Genomic DNA, 23,870 nt, shown 5'->3' with positions numbered 1-23,870 from the left:
GGCGCAGTACCTGTAGCTCTATCAGTAGCTCATCCACAAGCAAGCGACAAGCCTTCTTCTGTGTCCGGTCTAATGCAGCGTGAAGGGAGGAAGAAGATTTTGCAAATGACGGCACTGCTGCCTCATCCTGCTGCAAGAAAGAGATGGAGGAGCTGGAAGAGAAAGAAAGGACATCAAGAGACGGGCACATGGAGATGTGGTTAGTCAAGCATGAAGCTGTGAGCTAAACACAATGGAGAAGTTCTAATTGCATGGAATATTGTAAAACTTAGCAACAGACTGCCGCGCCAATGGTGAAGGCTAGTACCGGATGAACCTTTTCACAACAAACTCAAATCACTCAAACTTTGAGTGATTCCTCAAGGGTGAACCTCTGACAAACATTTCAAAAAGTTTGTCCAAACTTCGACCACATGCGCTAAAGGGGGAAACATGGTTGCAACTCGTTTTCAATATCAGGCTGCCTTCACAGAGACAGAATGTCATTGCTTGGGGCAGGATTGGGATATTTAGGGAAGGCTTGGTAAAATGAAGTTCATTTAGAGAAGTTGTAAGAAGAAGGATAGTTGGAGGTACTGAGTGACTGGGACCAAATCATAGAGTGAGATTTAGGGTTGGATTTGCTTGTGAAGCGCTGTGTGCCAAATTCAGTGATTTGGAGTGGTTGAAGTACACAATTACCATCACCAAAGATTTGGGAAGGTGGGTGACACACCATTCAACACACATCCCTTGAAGCAAGTGGAACAGAGATGTGCCATCGGTTGACATCTGGGAGGAGGAGCAGGAGGAGCCAGGAAACGTTGCGGATAGCTTTTGGGAGACGCATCCTCACTTCATTTTGATGGATGGGAGCAGCAGAGATCTGTGGAGGGTGGGGGCGGGGCGACACATATTTGTACACATTTGGAACAACTTATTGGCTTCCAAACAAGCAAGTGAAAGGGGGAGACCGTAGTCATTTCTCCCCTGCAGCAGCACTTACTGTGTAAACCGGCAAGGCTAGCATTGCCTATGGTCAATTGAAGGTATAAGCCAACTGAGGTGCCACATCCTCTAGCACAATTCACTCTGGGATACATGTGCAAAGAGAAGCAAATTCACTGCAACAATGGACATCCACCTAGACCGACAGAGGAGGTTGCACTTTCAGTTCAACCCACTATCCCAGGGGCAGAAGTGGAAGATGTGGAAATCTTCTCAACCAAAGATCAGGGAAGAACAACATGTGGTGTACTTGGGTGGAGAGTAGACATTCTGGGTCTCTATCTTTGCTCCTTCATTCACTGGGTGAGACAGTAACAATTATGAGATAGAAGTTAATCGAGACATAGATTATGCTCCATCAGAGTATGTGTAAGAACAAGAGTTACTGTTGGAAAGCAGAGAGACTGACGAGGAAGAGGAGAATGACACCACTGATGCACTCCACATGTATGCAATCTCTTTGAGATAGAGGCTTCGAGTCACAGTTCAGAAAGCACATCACATCAGTTCATAGCATCCACCACACCACCAACACCATCACCTCCAGGCCCATCGCACTGACATTAACTCAGTCTGTGTACTAGCCAACTATGAAATTCAAACGTGTGGCAGTACTTTACAGTGAATGAACAGCAGCCAACGGCCTGATTCATGGAAGCGTTTTATAATGGCGCAATCCCATAGGGAAACGTTCTGTGAATCAGGCCCCAAATGTGTCCACTTGCAAACTCTGTCAGAAAATGGTGTCCCAAGGGAAGGCAGGGCAGAACTTGAGTTGCACATTAATGCAGCCCCATATACAGCGGCATCATGCACAAACAAGGGAAGAAGTCAAAAGATGTGAGGTGCATCTCACCCCATACCATCAGACTAGCAGCATACTTCCACCACTCCGCAGAATTAGCCATGAAAAAACTTCACCTGTATCAGTGGTTAAGAGTAGGACACAAGGCCCTACTCCCTGCAATCAGTGCAATATAGCAGTGATCCCCCATTGTGTCAGGGGAATGTTAGAACATGGTCAGAAATGTTAAATGTTAAAGGTATTTGTACCGCGCACCGTCACCAACGGAAATGGTCCCCAGGCGCTCTGGCGGATCTGCAAATGATAAGGTGGGATGGGTTAGTAAGGTGAAGAGGGAGTAGGATAGTGAAAGGAGTGGTGTTCTGTTGGCAGCTTCAGCTCGGTATACACCAGATACTGAGCTTTGGTGCGGGCATTGGATCGGTGTCAGTCCGCGTGTGCTGTTGTTCCGGCTTATGTGTTGTTGCAGTGTTGTGAAGTGCGTGTGGCTTGCTGTGCGAGAGATGGTTGTGTGAGTTTTTTGAGTGAGATAAGTATGCAGAGTTTGGGGTTATATTGGTTAGTAGGTTCCATGACCTCTAGCATGCTAACATTCACAGTTCTATCCAAGTGTGGCACCTGTCGGCCCCCCCAACTCTATCTGGATGTGGCACAGGCCAATGCCCAGGATTCCCTCCAACCTGACAGCCTGCACAGGTACCGAGCAAGGCAAATCCAGCAAGGATCGCAGAATCTTCACCTGAATGCAGCCGAGCTAGCCTCTAGAGAGGCAGCCCCTCTGTTAGAGGGCTACAGTAAAGGAAATAACAGGGCTGATGGCCCTGGACCATTGCACTGTGAGTCGAGGTCTGGGGATGGGGCTATAGAGGGTCCAGGGTTATCTTGGGAGCATGCGCAGGATCTACCTACGCTACCTATGTCGGGCATTCCGAGGGTGGTAGCCCAAATTATGAGGACCACGACAGTTTGGTCTTGGACTCCTCGCTAGCATGTGAGGGGGACAAAGTGTGGCTGGAATCCCTACTTGAAGTTAAAACCCCTCCAGTTGATTTTGAAATCCCTACGGGGGCTAAAGGATGGGGTCCTTAATACCCTAGCAATCATGGATGACTCTATTAGAGCAATCTCACTAAAGCTATGTGATTTGGCTAAAGGTGGGGGGGAAAGGGTGGCTGTTGTCGGGTCCACCTTTGCACTTCCACATTGTGTGAGTCAATAAAGGGTGGACACTCTTCTAGTTGTGACATGGTTGTGGAAGTGCAAAGTAGGCAACCACGTGTTGCTGTCATAGTGGAAGTGGAAGAAGGGTTAGCTGCCAAAAAAGTGGGGAGTGGGCCCTTACATAGTCTAGAAAGGGACATTGACATTGAGGAGACAGTATCTTTAAAAGGGCAAGGGTATTTGACAATTTTAAACTTACCACCTGAAGCAGTTCCGTATGTGGGGATCATTACTGGTCTGCCTGGGCTACCCAAGGGCAGTTTTGAATCAACACTCTCCTTAATTAATAAGGTGTTGCACTGGATCAATTCTAACCTGATGGGGCCCAAGACAGATCTTGCCATCATTCGGGTATGGCTAGAAGAGTGGGCTGGGTTGGTAGCAGGCCTAAAAACTTGTTAGGTGACTGTGTAGTGATGAACTTCTCAGATTCAACCATGGCCAATTATCTCTTAAGTACCAACCTAGCTCTAGGCCTCAAACCAAATGGAAACAGACTTTTAAGTAAGCTTCTCCCTCTAGACTATTTCTATATGAGGTTAGGGGGGCAGGAGGCATGGGGCCAGTCTTATGGTAGTAGGGTGGGGGGGGGCATGTGGGGAAAGGAAATATTCCAGCCCGTTTGGTATCAGATTGTGAATTAGTGGGCGGTTGGAGTAGGATCCCCATGAAGAGAGGGTATACCACTGTCATAGAAAAGGACCCTTCGGGTCCTTTGGTTTTGGCCAATCAATTTGATATCCTAATATCGTGTGAAGATTTGGATTGACAGCTGGCTATCCCAGGGTGTCGCCAAACCTCGGCTATTAGTTTGGGAGAGCAGCCGATAGTCCTCACTCCAACCTGTAGCCTTCAGGCAAATAGGCCCGTAGAGTTTCGTTTGCTTTCATGGAACATTGCAGGCTCAACAAGGAAGTTGAATTTTGGACCTGTGGTTGAGTTACTTCAAGCCAACGAAGTGGTCCTCCTACAGGAAACATGGGCAATGGATACCCCGCAAATAGATGGTTTTACCTCCTATGGAATTCCGGCTAAGAAAAAACCGAGGGGTAAATGTTATGGGGGTTTGTGTATTTTGATGAAGTCCTCCATAGATTGTAGGATTAAGGTGTTTGACACTGGTATGGATTTTCTGCAGGTGGTCCTTCTATCCACAGCAAAGGAGGAATCGATCTGCATTATTTACTTTTATAATAGTCCACATATTTTGGAGGCGGACAGACAGAATCTCTCAAGTCCCATGACAGGCAGAGCCTGCTCGATGATAACCTGGCTGTAATGTTGCCAATAGATCTCTTGCCCTACTCTTTGGTGGAAACCATGGGATTACAGTGCTTTATGGGAGAAGCCTCACAAAGCAATGCCGGAATTGTTCAATATGGATACAGTGAGACAGGCACTACTACAGTGGGGCAAACCTTCCACTTCACCATGTGCATGTGGGGGTGTCCAGTCAAAGGATCGAAAACAAAAGGATAGAATACAATAGTTTCGAGTCAAAAGGACTGAAAAAAAAGGTCAAATGGCTTTTTTTAAATGTATTTTTTTTTGGTTTGCGTATAGGAAAAAAACGTGGTTTTTACACCAAAAATGGGGGTTTGAAAATAAAATAATAATAATAATTTTTCGGTCTTTTTGACTCGAAACTATTGTATTCGATCCTTTTGTTTTAGATCCTTTCACCTACAACCGCATGTGGGCCAGTGGTCGGAGCATGCATGACATGTCTGTTACAGCACACCCAGTGGCCTTTCCTTCCTGCAGCAGCAAAGCGGCTTCTGTGAGGGGTCAGGAATGAGACACAGACACAGGGGATTTCTGGTTTTGGCCATAGACTTTTATTAAACACAAAAGGGTTGGAAAATTCCTCTCTGTCCCTGCTCTAAGAGGTATTCCCTACCTAAAGAAAAATGAATGGGTCTGTCCAAAGGAAACTGTCCTGTGTCCAAAGTACTATTCTGACACTCACATTCTAAAATGTAACTCTACGGTGAAAAGGGCATTGTCTTTGGTCTGGAAAAGTGTTCAAATGTTCGAAAAGGAAAATATGCAATTTCAACATAAAAGTTCCAAAAGTTTGTCATTCCAAGAGGGACTCCTTTCCCCTGGAATTCTCTTCACTCACTTGATATCTTTCTTTGAGTTCTTTGAGTCTTTCATAAATCAAAGACAACTGGTATACACAATATCTTGGCTAGTAATCTGAACTTTGATAGATTACCTGGAGTGCTCTTCTGCCAGGCTCCTTTCCCTCTTTGATATATTTCAACACAATGTATGATGCAAAATAACTTCCACACAGTTTATGCTTACTTCCTGATATATCCTGGTCAGGACTCCCTCATGTAATGTACTTTGTATGCTCTCTGACTTGACTTTGCCTGGTACACTCTCCTGCCAGGACTTTCTTTCATATCACTTGAATCTGCCTGGACTTCTCCTACCAGGTCTTTTCTCATATACTTGCAGCTTCGGTCTGCCTGGTTTACTCTTCTGCCAGGACCCTTCAATATGCGTACTGTGCACACGTGCAAGTCTCTTACGTTCATTCTGGTCTGTTCCTTTAAGGAATATTGTATCTTTCGTTCCTTCTCACTGATTTTGTTTACTTCTGTTTGGCTTCAATACCGTTGCCAAATGCCCTGGCGTCCCCGCTTCCATTAGGTGGACTCATCTGTCAATCATCCCACTTTGCACTAAACAGTAGGGGTAGCAAAGGTACAGAATAGAGCAAGGAATTTTCCCAAAGCCCTTATTCTTCCTAAGTAGATGATTAAAGGAGGGACGAAAACCTCAGGGAAACCGTCTGGGGAAGAAAACTCTGGGTCTTCAACATCGTGGGGTTGGTTGCAAGAAGATTCATCCATGACTTCTAGAGAGCTGTTTCGATATCAGCCTGTTCCTGTAGGATGTGAGGGATGGAGATCGCTTAGCATTCATTTACAGGGTATGACCTGGGCTTTATGTTGTAAGGGGTTCACAAGAAATACCTCAGTGAGAGCTGGAATCCATCTTCAAAGTTGCAGAGTGCCTGGGAGTTCTTTACTCTCTGCGCGGTTCGTGAGGGGATCATCTGGGTAATGATGCCGACTGCTGTGTCATAGAGTCTGAAGCAGGTTAGCCAGGAGAAAAGGTTAGCACGGAAAGCAGACAGATCAAAGTAAAGTTAATAAGGAAGGACAGAAGAGGACGCAAGCAAATTTTGGAATACAGTAGTAACGCAAGGTTGCCATGGAGACCAGCCTTCTTGTAGAGTACCGTGGAATCAATCAGTGATGCCGTTCCTTCATGCAGCACTAGACCTGTACATTGCGCAGCAGGCGCCATCTTGAGAGGAGCGACCCTTACAGAATAACCTTGCCACCAACAATGCCACAATGAAGGATATGGAAGATGAAATGTAACATCATCGGCTCTCTGTGGCAGGGATAGCTTCTCACGCCGTAGACCTGCAGAAACTTCTCAGTGTCCTGCTTCCTTTCTCTGTGTTCTCTCACTCTGCCTCGCAGCTTCTGGGCTTCCCACGGCTTTCGCTTGCCCGCTCGGCGTTCCTCTGGGCTTAAGCGGTGCAGGAGCTGCTTTCCGGTGCAACCGAATGCCAGGAGGCCGTCTGTTAGGGTAGTTTTCCTAAAGTCCACTTGGAGGTAAGATTCTATAAAACTATCCCTTGGCATACAGGTACCCAACCCTTAGTATAAGTCTGGACTACGCAAAGGATTGGTAGAATGGCAGAACAGCCAGGCTTATCTCGAGAGGAGGATGTGAGCTGTAGGTAAGTACAATGAACCCAGTCAATACAATAGTTTAAAGAAACTCTTACACACTGAAAGTTATAATAAAATATACCTTTTATATGCACAAGGCAGGTAAGTAAATACTCTTTTAGACTAACCAATACACATAAGAAATATCAACAATACTTAAGGTGACTACTTCAATAGTAGTAGCTCATGTGTACAATTGTTACAGAAAATGACACTGACAGTTCTACTGTATAACTTTGAGTGCTGCGCACCTTCATTTGTAACAAGTAAATTAAAGTTTAATTAATTTATAAAGTCACACAGACAAAATCTGTAGGAAGGAAAGGAAGGGTAATTCAACACTATTGGCAGTAAGATATTTCTCAGCAAAACTTTTAATTACTTCTAATGCTTTGGCAGATCAATCCCTAACTATCTAAGAGTTCATCAAAGTCAGTGTAGGAGTGGAACAAAAGTCTTATGAAGCAACAGAAAAGACAAAGATCCTCAGGATACTTTAGTCACTTAAATAAAATACTATAGTTAGATAACACAATGTATAGGGACCCTGCAAAGGACTCCCTAAAATAGCACAAGCTATTAAGCCTGGGCCAGAGGTATGCATAGACAGCCAAACACCTTGTAACACACTGCAGTCACACTGGAGTGACTATTCAGCTTGAGGTAAGTTCTACCTTGAGCCCCAAAGTACCTTAGGTTAGATTAAGCAAATGCAGCTGGATTCTTTTCTGTGCAGCAGCAACGGACCCCGTCTCCTGATTCCTCTGTCTAGTGACAAAAAGAACGACTCTGAATGGGATGTCACAGCAGCAGTTGTGAGAAAGGAGCTTCAGCAAGTATTTCTTCGGTCTCTAACATCGGGGTGCCGTTATCGCACCTTTTATCAGCTCCAACAAAGGACGGTTATTGCCCGGTCGATCTTCCTTGGTTCTTCAGTCCTGTACTCTGGTGAGGGGACTTGGATGAGTGGGACTGTGCCTCTGGAGGTCCAACTGGAGCTCACCAAAGTTCTGGGCGGATTTGTCCACGCAAAGATGATGCACTGCAAATGGTTCGGAGATCCCTTGGTATTCGCGGTTTGCAGCCTTGGAAGGTCACAGCACCACAGTGGATGGCTCGATCTGCAGTTCGTCTTTAGTCACTTAAATAAAATACTATAGTTAGATAACACAATGTATAGGGACCCTGCAAAGGACTCCCTAAAATAGCACAAGCTATTAAGCCTGGGCCAGAGGTATGCATAGACAGCCAAACACCTTGTAACACACTGCAGTCACACTGGAGTGACTATTCAGCTTGAGGTAAGTTCTACCTTGAGCCCCAAAGTACCTTAGGTTAGATTAAGCAAATGCAGCTGGATTCTTTTCTGTGCAGCAGCAACGGACCCCGTCTCCTGATTCCTCACCAAAGTTCTGGGCGGATTTGTCCACGCAAAGATGATGCACTGCAAATGGTTCGGAGATCCCCTGGTATTCGCGGTTTGCAGCCTTGGAAGGTCACAGCACCACAGTGGATGGCTCGATCTGCAGTTCGTCTTGGGGCTGGTTGCCAAAGCCAAAGGCACAGAATTGTCCTCTTCGGAGCTCCTTTGTTAATAAGAAAACGGGGTCAGGACAGCAGTGGTCGCTTCATGGTTATTGGAAGTGTCTGCAGGCATCTCTGGCCGCCGCCAGCTTTGGATCTTCTGTTCCAGTGGTCGACTTGCCTTCTGCCTCAAGAACCTCACCTTTTAATCTGATTCCCCATTTACTCTTATGCAAACTCTCCAGCAGTTTACAGAAAGGGGCAGTGGCAGTCCAATCAGGACAGTCATTCCCCCAGTGAGAACTGGTTCTATTCAGGCACTCTGGCAGACAAAGGACAGGGGAGTGTAAAACTCCTCCCCTGCTTCCTGCCTTCACAGACACACTGGAGCCTAAGCGGGGCACCGAAAGGTTCTCGCCAAAGGCAAAACTCACATTCAGACCTCTCCCCTCCCAGAATGGCAGAAGGGCTAACAAAGGACAACCACACATGAAATGGCGAAAAAAGAAAGGAGCCACCATGTTAAAATGTAGGTCACTCTTTGGTGCATAACGGGGGATGTGGATACAGTGTGTGGTAAGAAATAGCACCAAAGTTCATAAAACACGTCCACTGCCACTAGCCATAACCATAGGGTTGTCACTGTGACCAAAAGGAGCAGAGAGAAGGGGGATAATAGGTATCCCCTTAGCACTCCACATACGGTGGTGTGTGCTAATCTCTCATTGGTTAAAGTTTTAGGAAAGATACAAAGTATTCCGCTATCCTTAAGAACAGTCGTTTTTAAGGATAGTCAAAGACTATCACAGGAGAAGCCAAAGGGATCCCAGCAACACAGCACATAGGGTGCTGTGGGCTGCAAAAGTGTAACATAGGTACCTTTAAGAGATATGGAGGAAAGCAAGACTCCATAGAATAAGGTGAAACAAAAGAACAGAGTTCCCAAAAGTCAGAGCAAATAAGAATGGATGAGAAGAAAAAAGGCTCCCCTCATTCAGGAGGGAAAGAAAAACGTCCAGACGTCCAGCAAAAAGTGTTGGGGGTCTCACTAGGAGAGGGATTAAGCATATGACCGATAAATCTCCCCAACACTGTCCTCACTTGGGCATTCACGTGCCGTACTGTTCTCTGCAACCTGCCTGTCTCGGTTTCTCTTGTGAGGCGGTCGGCTCCCTGGACCTTGCATCCACCCAGCAGTCCCTCAGTGTCAAGACGTGAGTACCACGTAGACTAAATATACCTCTGTCCCCAAGTACCAGTCAGAGAGAATGATTCACTCGCTGACCGATCTTTGAGGCCCTAGGTGGCTGGAACAACAGAACCGGGTCCCCAGGTAGCTGCAGAGGAAGGATAATTCAGGTTAACAGAATGCAATAAACAGAAACAGGCTATAACCTAATAGGAGCTACACCTACCACTTGGAAGCTGGAGACAGGTCTTGTAGTAGAAGGAAGGATGAAACCCCCGTGGCAGGGTAAAGAGCCCTCTACTACTGTGGTGCAGATGTAGGTGGAAGTAAAGCCAGCCCCTGGGACAACAGTGTCCAGATGTCCTTGTGATTGAATCAAGCAGTCCAAAACCAGAAAACGTGGAGAAGACAAAATCAATCCAAAAGGTAGTTCCAAGGTCTAAAGCACAGGTTTGTAGTAAGGCAAAGAGACGTGAGCAAGGTCAAGACAAATCCAAAAGCAATGTCCAAGAATCAGTTCCATGGTCAGAAACACAGGGAATCCAAATAGAAAAAGCAGCATGAGTTGCAATCAGGAAGCCAAAAGCAGAATCCAGTAATGTAGCCGAGGTCCAGTAACCCAGGTAATCCAAATGAAGCAAAACAGCAAGAAGTAGAACTCTACGTGCCAGTCGGGAGACACAGCTGAGAAGCAGTGAAACTCTGCGCTGAGCATTGTTTTATGCTGTTGCTAAGGTAACCAGTCACGTGACCCCTAACACGACACGTGACCAGCCGTGACTGCAGCTTCCGGTCTATCCCCCAAGAGCCATGGCAACCGCCAACGCGGGCGCATGCACATTGGCTGTTTCTCTCTCCTTCGGGAGCCATTCTACCGGGCAGAGGAAGTGAGGGGCATAGAAGGACGGCGTGAACTCCGAACAGCGGGGTACGCCCGTGATTGATTCATGACACTCGGCTGGTACCGAGAGGACACAACTTCTCCAGTCAGCCTCTTCATGTCAGTGGGCTAAGTGATTTAAATGTCCCGCCGCCCGTCATATGCTTACAACAACTAGAGTGCATCTTGCATTCCTGGTCTTCATTGATCTGTATTAGTCGTCTCGCCTTCATCGTTGCAGTATTTTGATTGTTACGAAAAGAGAAGTCATTTCTTGATCATTTGTAGGTAGAGTTTGAAAAAGTATTCTTAGTAGTCTTGGAAGGCAGGTTAGCTTTTGAATAACTTGGAACAAATGGTCACTGAGTTCCCCGAGGAGTGATCTTCACTACTCCCTGTCTCTTCCTCGTCTCAGTGGCTAGTACATTCTCCCTAAGGGGAGTTTGGGAATTAGGCACACCAACTTTACACAAAGATGGGCAATGGGAGTGGCAACATGCCATTAAGGCATGGGGAATGGAACGGGTAGCCTCAAAAAGAAAAGGGGAATACCATGTCTTGTCCGATGATGTCAAGACACTCCCCTGTGGGTTGCCTCCCGCATGTGGTCCTCCCTCATATAGCCACCCCAGGGTCAGGATCAGGTAGTGGCTGCCGTCCCATGGCCCCATGGGGAAGAGCCACCACTGGGAAAGGATTGATGACACCATCGGATTCATCACAGTTCCTAGAGTAATTCAAAGGGACAATAGGTATATGCAGTTAGGCAACAGGCAATGTTGTGCAAGAATGTTTTTCAGGGCAGAGGCCACATTGGAGTTGACATCTGGGAGAAGGTGGAGGAGATGGAAGCACAGTGGATAAGGAACTGTATTTTGCATTGGGTTTGTTACTGCGGACAAAGGATCAAATGGTCTTGCCACCTTATATATTGGTTCGACTACACACATTTCCGGCTTTGTGCATAACTTACACCTCATGGACACATGCTTTATCAGCAAGTGTGAGGCTTTTAATTGGTTGCTGTGGCCCAGAAGATCAGTTCCGATTTCAGCGAGCTTATCATGCCAAAAGTGAGAGTTTTTCTCCAATTTGCTTTTTCTTTTGTTTTTACTTTGAAACATAAGCCACCTTTAGTGGGATATTGCATATACACGTTGTGCCCATCCTCTTTTTCCCTAGCAACATTAAAAACGTGCACAAGACAGTCAACCATGTTTCACAATCTTTGTGTGCCTCGAAATGGTCAGCACTGGGAAAAGCAGAATGGTCCCAATTCGCATTCCTGCTACATCCCAATCCACATACCAGCTACATGATGTCTGTTGCTGGGCAGATACTGAGCAGATGGATGTTCATGATTGGACAGTGTGGGAATCCAGAAGAAAGAGTTGTACTAAGTAGTGCCATGGCCCAAGGTTGTTAATTCAAAATAAAAATAAAACACCTATCTTGCCCTATCACTAAGAGGGATGTTCCATGCCTAATAAACTAAAAGTAAGAGTGCTCGTCCAAGTCCAAAAGAAAATAGTCCTTTTTTCCAAATCCTAATAACTAACTGGCCCTACTCCTTAGGAAAACGTAACAAAAAGAAGGAGTCAAGTGCAATGGCCTCTGTCGTTGGCTTCTGCCTGGCCCAACACTTGGTTCCCTTTTCCAAGAAGGTTTAAAGGTTCTCAAGTTCTGTATTTCTTTACACAAAGTTTGTCAGTTTCTTGCAGCGCAGTCCTCAGACTCTCTGCAGGTTCTGTACGACAAGTTTACGTTTTTCCACAGATTACATATGGCTCCTTTACTCAGGAAAAACAAGTATTCCTTAAAACAATTCCATAATTTTTTATTTGGTGCTTGACAGTGTCAATGGGCCTCATTATAAGTGTGGCGGTCCGGAAACAAGGGTGCCAGTAACAGGTCTGACCCTGTCGGGCGCAGCGGCCCCGGTAGGCAGACTCATCACCGAAGCACTGGCACTGTTAATAACGGTGCTTGTGTATCTATGAACCCATTCCCATGGAGTCCTATGGGACTTCACAGGAATTGGGTGTAACATTTTCCGGCACCTAGCTTCCCGGTGTGCCAGGACTTGTTATGTCCCAGTGGCACCGGGAAGCTAGGTGCCGGTAAAATGTTACGAGTCCAGTGGCAACCCATCGGAAGCACCGGCAGGGTTACCGCCGGTCTTGTAATGAGGCCCCTTGTCTTGTTAAACACTAGAACCCCCATGTTCTTCCCCATCCCAGTTCTGTTCACTATGTTTCGGAGTTCCAGGACTCCCCAAAGTCCTCTGGCCATCTGTCAGGCTTGCTTTAGCAGGACCTTATTAGGGCATCTGCATGTTTGGTTTTTCAGGGCTCCTGTAACCCTTGTCACTTTTCCAGCTTTGTGTTTTAATGTCTCTCGGTTTTCACAGGGCTCCCCAAAGCCCTCTGGCCCTCGGATAGGTTTCCTTTATCAGGGCCTTGGTAGGATATCTGTCCGTTCGGGTTTTCTGGGCTCCTGTAACGCTTGTGGCTTCCCAGCCTTGCATATTAATGCCTCTCGGTTTTCCAGGGCTCTCCAAATACCTCTGGCCCTCTAATAGTTTTGCTATAGCAGGGCCTCTGTGGGGGTCTGTCTGTTTGGGTTTTCTTGGCTCCTGTAATCCTGTGGCCTTTCCAGCCTCTGATATTAATGTATCTCGGGTTTCCAGGGCTCCCCAAAGCCCTCAGGCCCCCTGATAGGTTTGCTTTAGCAGGCCCTAAATAGGGTGTAGGCCTGTTCTAGTTTTCTTGGCTCCTGCAACCCGTGCGGCTTCTCCAGCCCCTGGTATCACAGTTCATCCCACTCAACGGCATTACCTATTTGGAAGTGTTCACTTCCCTTCCGCTCCTGTGCGACAGCTAACACACTTCTCATGTGGAGATTGGGGATCCGGCTTCTCCAATGCAGTCTGGTCTCGGCATCAGTTAATGTGCCCCATATCCACCATGCCTTCCATGTGGTCACGCCACAAGGCAAGACCGAGGCTTCACTGACTCTGTCTGTCTCTGTCTTAGCTTCTTAGTCAGTCTGGATGCCAGCCTTACGGCATCTGGCTAGATATTTGCTCACTCTATGCCACCACCGGCTCCATGGTCTATTGTGTCTCCACCCTCCAGGACATCTCCACGCCAAAGGCTCACCTCTGCATAGGATTCTCTCTCTCTGATTCAAAGTTCCTTGTGGTTTTATGTACGTCATCAGAAACAAAAGGGGTGTGTCTGTCCTCTTTGTCTATTGACTTCGGGAGCGATGCAAGCCAAAGAATATATCGATACCCAAGTACCAAAAAGTCCTAGTCTGTCAGGGTATTGGCAAGACTGGCAAGTGTTTCATTGGGACCCTTCTGTATCTCCCCAAGGGGAACATGCTCGATTTCCTGGGGTTCACCGCTATGCCAGAGAGGGTGGCAATATGCTCCATCACCTCCAAGACATATTGCAAGTTTTCCTTTGGGAAGCGCAGGTATAGCAGGATATTGTCCGCATACAACGAAGTGAGGTGCGTCCCTCCCTTTGTGGGGATACCGATCTCCCCATACTGTTGTCTGAGGTAGATAGCCAGCGGCTCCAGAGCAAGGATATACAACATGGGCGACCAGGGGCAGCCCTGTCTCGTGCCCCTGCTGAGCTGCCATTTGTCTGAGATCATGGCGCCGGTTTTAACCCTGGCGATCGGGAAGCTATAAATCATTCTAACCCACCTCAGGTACCCTGGCCCCACGCCGTATTCCCTCAGCGCCGCCATCAGCCACGGCCACCTCACCGAATCGAACGCCTTAATCGCATCCAACGAGACTATCGCCATTTCGACCGGGTCTTTTTCCGTTTGCTCAATTATGTGGTGGAGTCTCCTGTGATTGTCCGTTTCCCTATGATGCATTTAAGCCTGTTTGCCAACACGGCCGTAAGGATCTTGCTGTCCTGGTTGAGCATGGACAAGGGTCAGTAAGATCCGCAGTCCAAGCTTGGCTTGCCTGGTTTTAAGAGCAGGATTATTACCGCCTCCCTAAGAGACTCCAGCAGCCTCCCTTGTTCAAACGCCTCGTTTAACATGGTGAGCAGCGGGCGGAGCACCTCCTGCTTGTACGTCTTGTAAAATTCACTTGTGAGCCCGTCTGACCCAGGGGCCTTACACGTGGGTAGGTGCTGTAACACCATCTCCAATTCTTCAAGGGTGATTGGGGCATCTAAATCCTCCCGCTCTTGGTCATTAAGCTTAGGCAATCCTATGTCCTCCAGGGTTTCCTGAGTCTCTTGCCCCGTCTCCTCCCCCGTATCCTCATATAGCGCCTGTAGAATCTGAGAAACCCCTCATTGACCCCTTCTTGGGTATCCCAGGTCTGGCCATCTTCATCCTTTATCTCCCTGATCACTGAGCGCGACGTTTCATTCTTGTATAGCCACGCCAGCAGCCTGCCCGGTTTATCTCCCCCTGCATGTTGCCTTTCAATGTATTTTTTGTAATTTAGCTTGCAGAGCCTGTGCCAGTGCCCACTGCAAGCCTGCTGGAGTAGGGCTACCCTCGCCGTATCTTCCTGTGAGGTACCCACCTTCTGTATTATTTCTTCCAGCTCCCTCTCTTTCTCCTGTAGCTCCCGCTCTATGCCCCCTTGGAGCCCTCTAGACTTAGATATGGCCGCACCCCGTACTACCACTTTGAACGCTTCCCATAGGGTACCCTCCGACTGCACACTACCAGTGTTGATGTCAAAATACTCGGTAATAGCCTCCCATAGGTCCTCTCGGAATCCCGAGTCCTGCAAAGCCTCAGCTCTGAGTTTCCACGTCGGAATTCTCGCCCTGGGGGGCCAATGCCTCCACTCCGCCACCAAGGGGGAGTGGTCCGAAAGCACTCTGGCCTTATACTCCGAACCTGTCATCTCCCCAGCTATCCCCGAGGACACAAACATATAGTCCAGTCTAGTGTATAAGTTGTGGGGGGGCAGAGTAGTGCGAGTACTGCCTGTCCCCCGGGTGCAGCAGTCTCCATATGTCTTCTAGATCAAAATCCCACAGGAGGGCCAATAGTGCCTTAGCCGCAGCGGTGGTTCTCTCAAGTTTCTTATCAGACCTGTCCATCCTGGGGTCTAATGTGCAGTTGAAATCGCCTCCCCAGATGGTTGCGCTGCCCATTAGGGGGCTAATCTTATCATATAGGGCCCTGTAATAGGCCCCTATGTCTTGGTTGGGTGCATATGTGTTCACAATGCTCACCTCCCTATTCTCCAGCATCCCCCGCACCACTAGCATTCTTCCGTCTGGGTCTGGCGTGGATTGAACAGCTGGAATGGTACATGAGGTGCTACCCACGTGACCACCTCCCTTGCGTACGCTGAATATGTGGCTCCTGTGGTGGTCCCCCTCCACCTTCTCTTAACTAACTCTAGTTTATCTCTGGTAAGGTGGGTCTCCTGTAGTAATGCTATGTCAACTTTCAGCCTTCTCAGCTACATCATCACTTTATTCCTTTTCAGGTAACTGTTGAGACCTCTTACATTCCAAGTTACAATCCTGAGACTATCCATAGCCATGTGAAGTATGTACCGCCTCCCCCCTCCCCGGGTCACCGATCCAGTCCTGATCAGCATGAAATTGGGCTCGTTCCCCTCCCTCCCCCAACTTGGGCTCCCCAATTAGACCACCCCCCTCACCCCACTCAACTATTCCCCACTGCACACTTCTGTCATGATGCCTACCCCCGGGCATCAGGACCAAGCCCATCAGCTCCGGAAGCAGGCATCCAGACACTTATTAAAGCACCAACAGCCCCGGCTGGGGGCTGTTTGGGTTCAGTCCTGGTGCCTTAGGCACCAGGCTCATCATAGAAATCAGTCCTGGCGCCATAGGCGCCAGGCTCATAGACTTTACTTACCTGATGCAGACCATGCTGCTAGTGAGTCCAAGCCAACGTGAGGCCTGGATGGGACTATTTTATTACAGGGACTATTTTTTACTCGGGCGTGGTTCTAGGGAACTTCTTACCTGGAACTATTTTGGAGGCTATTTAAACCACGCCCGAACAACAGCACACGCTTTGCGTTATTCTGCATCCAGCAGCGTAACGCTCACCGTGCCTGCAGTCTGCATCCAGTCTTCTGCCACGCCCGCCTCGAATCTGGAGCTCCTAAAACAAAGAGGAAAGAAAAGGACAAGGTTAGAAAACAAACTATTTTCGAATTCCTCACCTGATTCCGGATCCATCTCACCTCCGGACCTGGAAAGAACATCATTTCTGTACGCGTCGCATCTCCAGCTGCAGCGCCGCGCCATACTCACCAATCCTCGCAGCATCTTTCGATTCGGCGCAGCCTCCATCATTTCTTCGCCGAACTCCGGCACCTGAGGGACAAAAGAAAACAACAAGGTGAGCCTAGAAAACCAACAAATATAACTCTTATCACCATAAACTTACCTGATTTACCACCGGAGGCATTATTCTATAACTCTCCACATCTTCATGTGCTGCCCCTACAAAGAGAGAGAAAACAACACGTTAAACACGTGCAACATTTACCGGACAGCGTCGGGTAATACAGACTCTTACCTGAGCTCCACCAGCTGCTACGAGAGCATCTTCTGACGATCTCAGCTGCAAGACAAGGAAGGGGGGGGAAAGATTGAAGCATCGGACATATTGAACTCTATGAACTTGATACTTACTGGACCTTGCCAGGAACCTCAGAGTCAATACTCTCCGGAACTCTCCCACACCTTCAAACCAGTAAAGTAACTGGCATCAACGCACCCCTGCAATCCATGCAGGATGGAGAGCTCATCTTACAAGAATATAAGGTGAGATTGCTGAGAGGGCACTTCGGAGGTGATTAGTTGGGAGGACTGTGGGGGGTGCCATCACTTGAATCCACGGGTGGCTAAATCCATCTCTGCACTTGCAGGAGAATACTTCTACGGGTCATGCAGACAAGATTAGGAGGGCCAGACAAGTCAGTCATCTCTGCACTACGCATCACGTTGGTGGAGACCGCAGCCGTCCGGATCCGACAAACGCCCCTGTGGGAGCCAGGTGAGCGTAACAACTTCCCCTTCCTTCCCGCCCCCCAACCGCGCCCAAACTAATGCCCAGCTCCATCCCTGGATCTCAGGCTTCCCCGTGTTTGGTCTCACCTCGAAATGCCGAGGTCGGGAACCCGGCAGGGTGTCACCAATATTTTGGTGACCTAACTAATGTCCTAACTATTGGGGTTAAGAGTGCTTCCTGCTTGTCTCCTGTTAATTACTATGATACATTGTGCATCCTCCATATCACAATAGAATGTGTTGCCCCTGAGAATCAACACATCTCTACACTGTATTATAATCAAGTCCCAGAGTCACAATATGTACAGCACCTCGGTCCCGAGATCGGGCATCACTTGTCCGTATCATCCTACTTCCGGCCGTCTGCTCCCTCCGGGCAATTTTGGCCATCCAATCATTCTGTCGCATCCTCCGGACTCTCAAAGAACAGAGCTTTGGCTTTGTGGATCACTTTCAGCCTAGCTGGATACATCAACATGTATTGCATCCCCGCCTCTCGCAATCTCTTCTTCACTGTCCCATAGTTCAGCCTCTGCACCTGGAGTGTATAGTCGGGATATGCCGAGATGGTCGCAGAAGTCCTTTGTATGGTGCCCCCCTTCCTGAAATATTCCAGTATCTTCTCTCTGTTCAAAATCTTGGCGATGATCGGCCTCGGGGGGGATCCCAGGGGGGGTTTCCTTGTGAGCGCTATGTGTGCTCGCTCCACCGCGAAGCCTTGCGTGAAGACTCCAGCTCCTATCTCCTGCAACAACATGTTTTCAACATAGTCCGTCGGGTTAGGGCCTTCTTCCCCCTCCGGAAGGCCCACTATGCGCACATTATTCCTTCGAGCGTGCCCATCGGCCTCCTCTGCTCTGTTCTCCAGGTTGCTCACCTGCTGCTTCAGGATGTGGATCTCCAAGGCGTGTGAGGTCCAGGCTGTCGTGTTTATGGTCACTTCTTTCTCCAGCTCATCAGTGTGTTCCGCCATTTTCCGCACGTCCAGCCTGATCAAGTTGACCTCCTCCTGTACTGTGCCAATTTTGAGCTCCAGCGCTGCCTTAAGTTCGGCAGTGGCTGCCTCTAGCTTGCTTTCCCACGTTGCCTTAAGGTCTGCAATTGCTTCTAGGATCTGCCGGTCGACGCGCGTCGGAGTGGTGACATCAGGTGGAATCTTGTCCTTAGGTCTCGCCCCCTCCGCCTGTTGCGGGGTCTTGGTGAAGTCTTCCATTGTGGGCAGCTTCCCCTTGGATTTGGGAAGTTTGGATGTCATCCTGCCGTCTGGCATTCCCCCAGTTTAAGGCGAGGCCTGCTAGCCCCTAGCCACGGTGCCGTAGATCAGAGAGGCCCGCAATCTCCCTAACGAGTCGCCGGGCTAGCCATATATTGGGGGCCCGCTGTTAGCCTCTGCTGCCTTCCAGTCTCAGGCAGATACTACCACCTTATTTACAGCCACTTCCTGGGCCCCGGGGAGTTTCCTATGTCTACTGCGTCGGGTCCACAGAGTGCTTGTGCTCCGCCGGGTCTGTGGAGCGCACATGCACTCCCGTTTTCGCTGGCCGTCTGTATCAACAACTGAGGCGGCCACTCCTCTGAGTTCCGCAGCAGCACAGCTCGGTCTCTTCATGTTGTCATTTGGGCCGCTTTCCCAGATGACAAGGGGCGCTTCCCCTAAGGCGCGCAGCTAGCCCTCCTTCTCAGTCTTCCCGTTCCTTTGTTCGGCGAGCACGCACGGCTGCCATCTTTGATTCCGAGCACCGTCCTCCACCGCCAGCACAATTTCCGCGGTAGCCGTTCTAATACTTGATGGATTCTGAGCGGAGTGCCATCATTCGATGCAGCTAGCGTTCCCACCGACTCTGGTCTATCTCAGGTAGCGAATGTTCAGGATTAAGGTGCCCATGCACCCAAGGATCATTCCGGATCGGCAGGAGATGGTCAGAAGTGCGTTTTACGCCATGGCTGCCTGGCCACGCCCCCATGAATAACAGTTAAGAGTAGCTTTAGGCCTTAACTTTAGAAGTCCAACCCTAGCTGGGGAATGAGAGTCTCAAAAGTCACATAGAGGCGCTGGGGGACCAGTGACACGTGGGCAGCAGATCAAAGGAAGGCAGACGCAGTCAAAGTTATATGTTCTCAGAATATGCTTTTCGTAGCAGCTCAGTAATGGAAGTTGTTTCAAAGGATACACGGGGGCTAGGTAGGCCACCTGAAAGATTTCAACCTCAAGGACGGATGTCTTGAGGCCTGGGAGAACACGGTTGGGTCGTTCACCCTAACGTGACTCAAGAGGCTGCGGAGGAGCATGGAGCACACAGCAATGACTCAGGTAAACACCTGAGAGGGAGACAGTACCTTCTTTAGTGAAGAACAACAATGTCACCAGTGAGTTCTCAAGTTAAGACGACAGCAGCTCTGGTTTGGCTCGCTAGCTTTGGCGGCTGTTGGAAGAACATTTGGTGGGAGCAGATGGTCAGACTCGGTCACAGGGATGCCCATTAGACGATCTTCACAGCACCAGGTTGTGGAGGCTCGACACAGGCTTCGTAGCAGCTATGGTTGTCAACCGGCAGACCTTCTTCATTCACTCGGTCCATGATTCAGCAAAGGAGACTTCTATGATCGGGATGGAGTCTCAGTAGACTGAGGCAGATGCCGACGAATTTGCAACCAGGTCCCAGGGTATTCAGAGATTGTGGGCCTTGAACATTGCAGCTTGTCATTGGATGGCTCAAACTGTAGCTGGTCTTGAGATTGATTATGCCCACCAGTCCAAGCGAGGAAGTCATCCAGTCTGGCTGTTCGCTGTTGCACAGAAGAGAGGGCTGGAGCTGCAGCGGTTACTCAGTCAGCTCTGGCGGTCGCTGGTGTTAGCTGCATGCATCCTTCTTCTTTCTTCTTCTTTGGAATGGATCTTCCAGTGGCCGACTCTGGTTTCTGCATCAAGACTCTCACCTTGTATACAGGAACCCAGCCAATCAGAATGTATGCTACATTCAAACTTGGGGCGGTGGCTTTCCCAGAGGAACAGCCAGGCTCCCAGTCAGAACTGGCTCCAAGCAGACATACTGGAGGACAAAGAGCTGTGTCTTCCCAGATTCCTGTCCTCCCAGACACACTGGCGCCTCCAGTGGGCTTTCCCATGGAAAATCGGGCAAAGACAAAAGACAGATCAGGTGCTCCTGCACATAGGTCAGCAGAAGAAGGCTCATCGGGAGTTGGTGAAAAAAGAAGACAGGCACCATTTGAGGTCAATGGTGACCCCATGTGTCCCTTACCACAGCTGCGAATACAGCCTGCGATGTAAGTTTCACAAAATCGGTAGAAAACCATCCGCTGCCACCAGCCACTCAGATAAACCTGTCACTGTAACTAGAAAGCTACAGGTACAGGAGAAGCGAGGAAAAAGGATACCATATGTCCCCTCAGGCCTCCACATAAGGTGGGGTGTACTGATCTCACCAAAGAAAAGCTTAGGCAGGATACAAAGTATCCCCCTATCCAGGTAACATCATGTTAGCACAGGACAATAAAAAAGAACCAAAGAGGGAAGCTCAAGGAGCTTCCAGCAACACTGCACACAAGGTGCTGCTGTCTGCAATAGTAAAATACAGATGCCACAAAAAGATGGAGGAAAACAGACTCCATCAAGAATAACCAATAAGGGTTCCCAGAGTCACAGAAAAAGAATGAGTGAGGAAAAAGATTCCCACTCACTCAGGGGACTCAGGCAAAAATCCAATAGTCTAGCAAAAAGTGCTGGAGGACTCAAATGTGGAGAATTAGACACAAGATGAACATTCTACCGAACATGGGCGTATAGTCCAAAACCTATAACTACCCTTACTTGATAGTGGGTGGTGGATTTCTGGGTGGTGGATTTCTGGACCGGAATTTCTTTCTGGGGATCACATAGTGAACTATAATTGGGGATTACCCCCTTGCTTTTGGGAAACTGATTTTCTATTGAAAGTGTATTTGAACTCTTTAAAACTTACCTGTTGGCAATAGTCAAGTGTTTTTTTGCAGAGGAACATTTGGTCTTCCGAAATCCATATGCAGCTGCTAACCTGGAAACGATTTCACTGGTGCAGATCTATCTGCCTTGGGAAGGCTTTTGAAGCTTTTTAAGTAATATCTTATAATTATATGGTATTTGGTTTGTATTTGATTAACCCCCCCCCACCCTTTTTACGGTAGTAGTAGTAGTGCTTGTGCTTTGCATCAGTGTATAAAATTGCATGTAATTTTAAAATGTTGTCTAGTCTTTTTTGGGCTAACTTCAGAGAGAGAGAGAGAGAGAGAGAGAGAGAGTGTGTGTGTGTATGTGTGTGGTGTTTATTCTAACAAATGGTATATTTGTATACTTCTGTGCGGACCTCTAATACTTGAGAAACTCCAGTTGTTGTTAATGGTACCTTTAACCTCTACACCAACGCCCCCCCCCCCAGTCTCCTAGGTCTAAGCCTTATATATTCTATAGTCATATCTGCCCAACCTGCACTTAGTCCACATGGCCTGTCTTTATCTGTAAACCTTGCAGTAACTGCCTGTAATTGGATAGTGGTAAGTCTGCACTCTCATCCTACTTAGCCCATGCAGTCTTTCCCTGCTGCCGGGCTTCACAAGGTAACACACCTCAGTTGGAGACAGTTGTTGACTGTTGTGAGTAGATAAGGGATGTAATGCTTGCTCGTGGATGGGTCTCGGTCATGCTCCTTCCCATACTCCACCAAGGCATCTCGCAATCTGCAAAAGGTAAATCGGAGAAAAGGAGAACCTTCACATCAGAATCATTGCCCTTGTATTTGGATTTGCATGTTCTTGAAGTTATAAAGCACTTTTGCTAAAGAGCTGTACAATTTAAATATAACCGTACAAACAGTATGTAATGATAAGAACAAGAAAAATACAAAAAAGAACAGAGGAAATCAGTTAAAGATTGAAGAGAGAAGATGGACTTTGAGGCGAGTGCGGGTGAGATGCAAAGTGTGAGTACAGTGGTTAGCTAGAGGGAGGGAGTTCTAAAGTTTGGGTGCAAGAAGTGAAAAAGAGTGGAAACAAGAAGCACAAGGAGGAGAAGGAACAGCATGGAGCAATTGGGATTGTGAGCCTAAGTGCAGAATGGGTGTATATTGAAATAAGAGAAGAAAGATAGGAAGGAGTGAGACCATGGAAACACTTAAACACATTGACAAGAAAGTAAAATATGACAGAGGAGTTAAAAGAAAGAAAAGAAATGGACAGAAGAGATGGGATAGTAGACATGGGCGGGAAGAGAAAGAATACAAGTGGAATAGCAGTGTTATAAATAGAACAAAGTGGTGTGGAATGGGAGCGAGGAAGTCCAACAGAGCAGAACAACAGTCGATACGAGAAAGAATTAGTTAAACAACGAGAAGTCTAGTAGCAGAAAAAGATAAAAAGGGGTGAGCATTACAGATATTATAAAGATGGAAACAAGAGATCTGAGCAGGGTTAGACATGTTAGAAGAGAAGTAAAGTGAGGGTTTGAAGATGATACCTACATTTTTACCAGAAGTTGAAAAGGTAAGTTAGGGGAAAAAGCAAAGACGGTGGAGGAAGAGAGGGTGGTCGAGTATTAGTGGGGAAAAAAAAGACTTGGTTTTAGTCGAGTTGATATACGGAAAGTGGAAGGTCATCCATGATTGGATAGCAGAGAGGCAGCTAGAGACCGTAAAATGGAGAGGATCAGAGATAGATGAAAAAGAGAAGAAGATCTGAGTGTCATAAGCATAGAAGCAGTAGGATAGATTGAAAGAAGAAATTAGATCAGATAACCCAATGGTACATCAGAGAAGAGAAAAGGAGAGGGCCAAGACCTGAACCTTGAGGGACTCCATGGTGCAAGCGGCTGAGGGAGGAAGTAGAACAAGTCCAGGAAATCAGGTAGGAGCGGTCCCACAAGTAAGAATTAAACCATGTACGGACTAAACCAGAACACCAGAGAGAAGAGAGTGAAGGCAGAAGGAGAGAATGATTAATAGTGTTGAATGCCACAGACAGGTCTAGAAGAATGAGTATGGAAGATTGCTTAGAGTGACGTGCAGAAAGAAGAGGGTTGGTGACCTAGAGAGGAGGGGTTTCAGTAGAGTGAGCGGGTACTGAAAGTAGATAGAAGAGAAGGTAGAAGTGAATGTGAATTTAAGTGGGAAGATACCTATAATTAGGCAGCACACTTTAGGAATTTGAATAGAAAAGGAAGAAGAGAGATGTGTTGAAAATGTACCGGAATGATTGAATTGAATGGTGGCTTAAATAGCCCTTGGATGTTAGACCACCAGAGAGGGGCCTGGCTCCAACCATTGAACCAAATAGATATTTCTGCACATATGCTTTCCTGAGCAAACCTCATTGTAAAATAAATACAGATAACACACCTCAAAATACGCATACATTGGACAGCAGTGAAACTGGGGGGTATTACGGTCACATACTC

General features: G+C 47.8%; 1 protein-coding gene and 1 long non-coding RNA gene across 4 annotated transcripts in view; one reads left to right on the top strand and one right to left on the bottom strand.

Moving 5' to 3' along the window:
* The window catches only part of EXOC3L1 (exocyst complex component 3 like 1), a 270,326-nt gene that overhangs the window by 31,275 nt on the left and 215,181 nt on the right, over positions 1–23,870 (bottom strand). For all 3 annotated transcript variants that reach the window (XM_069653979.1, XM_069653995.1, XM_069653987.1), the window contains exons 8-9: positions 22,049–22,159; positions 11–152 (exon numbers count right to left, since the gene is read on the bottom strand). In XM_069653979.1, the coding sequence (XP_069510080.1) occupies positions 11–152; positions 22,049–22,159 (253 nt within the window). The remainder of the gene's footprint in view (positions 1–10; positions 153–22,048; positions 22,160–23,870) is intronic.
* LOC138582587 (uncharacterized) overlaps positions 1–23,870 on the top strand; it is a 190,377-nt gene that overhangs the window by 148,309 nt on the left and 18,198 nt on the right. The gene's annotated exons all lie outside the window — the stretch shown is intronic.

The sequence above is a fragment of the Ambystoma mexicanum genome, chromosome 1p (assembly GCF_040938575.1).
Source record: "Ambystoma mexicanum isolate Mex_15411 chromosome 1p, UKY_AmexF1_1, whole genome shotgun sequence".
Classification (NCBI taxonomy): Eukaryota; Metazoa; Chordata; class Amphibia; order Caudata; family Ambystomatidae; genus Ambystoma; species Ambystoma mexicanum.
This window is presented reverse-complemented; position numbering and strand designations above follow the sequence as displayed.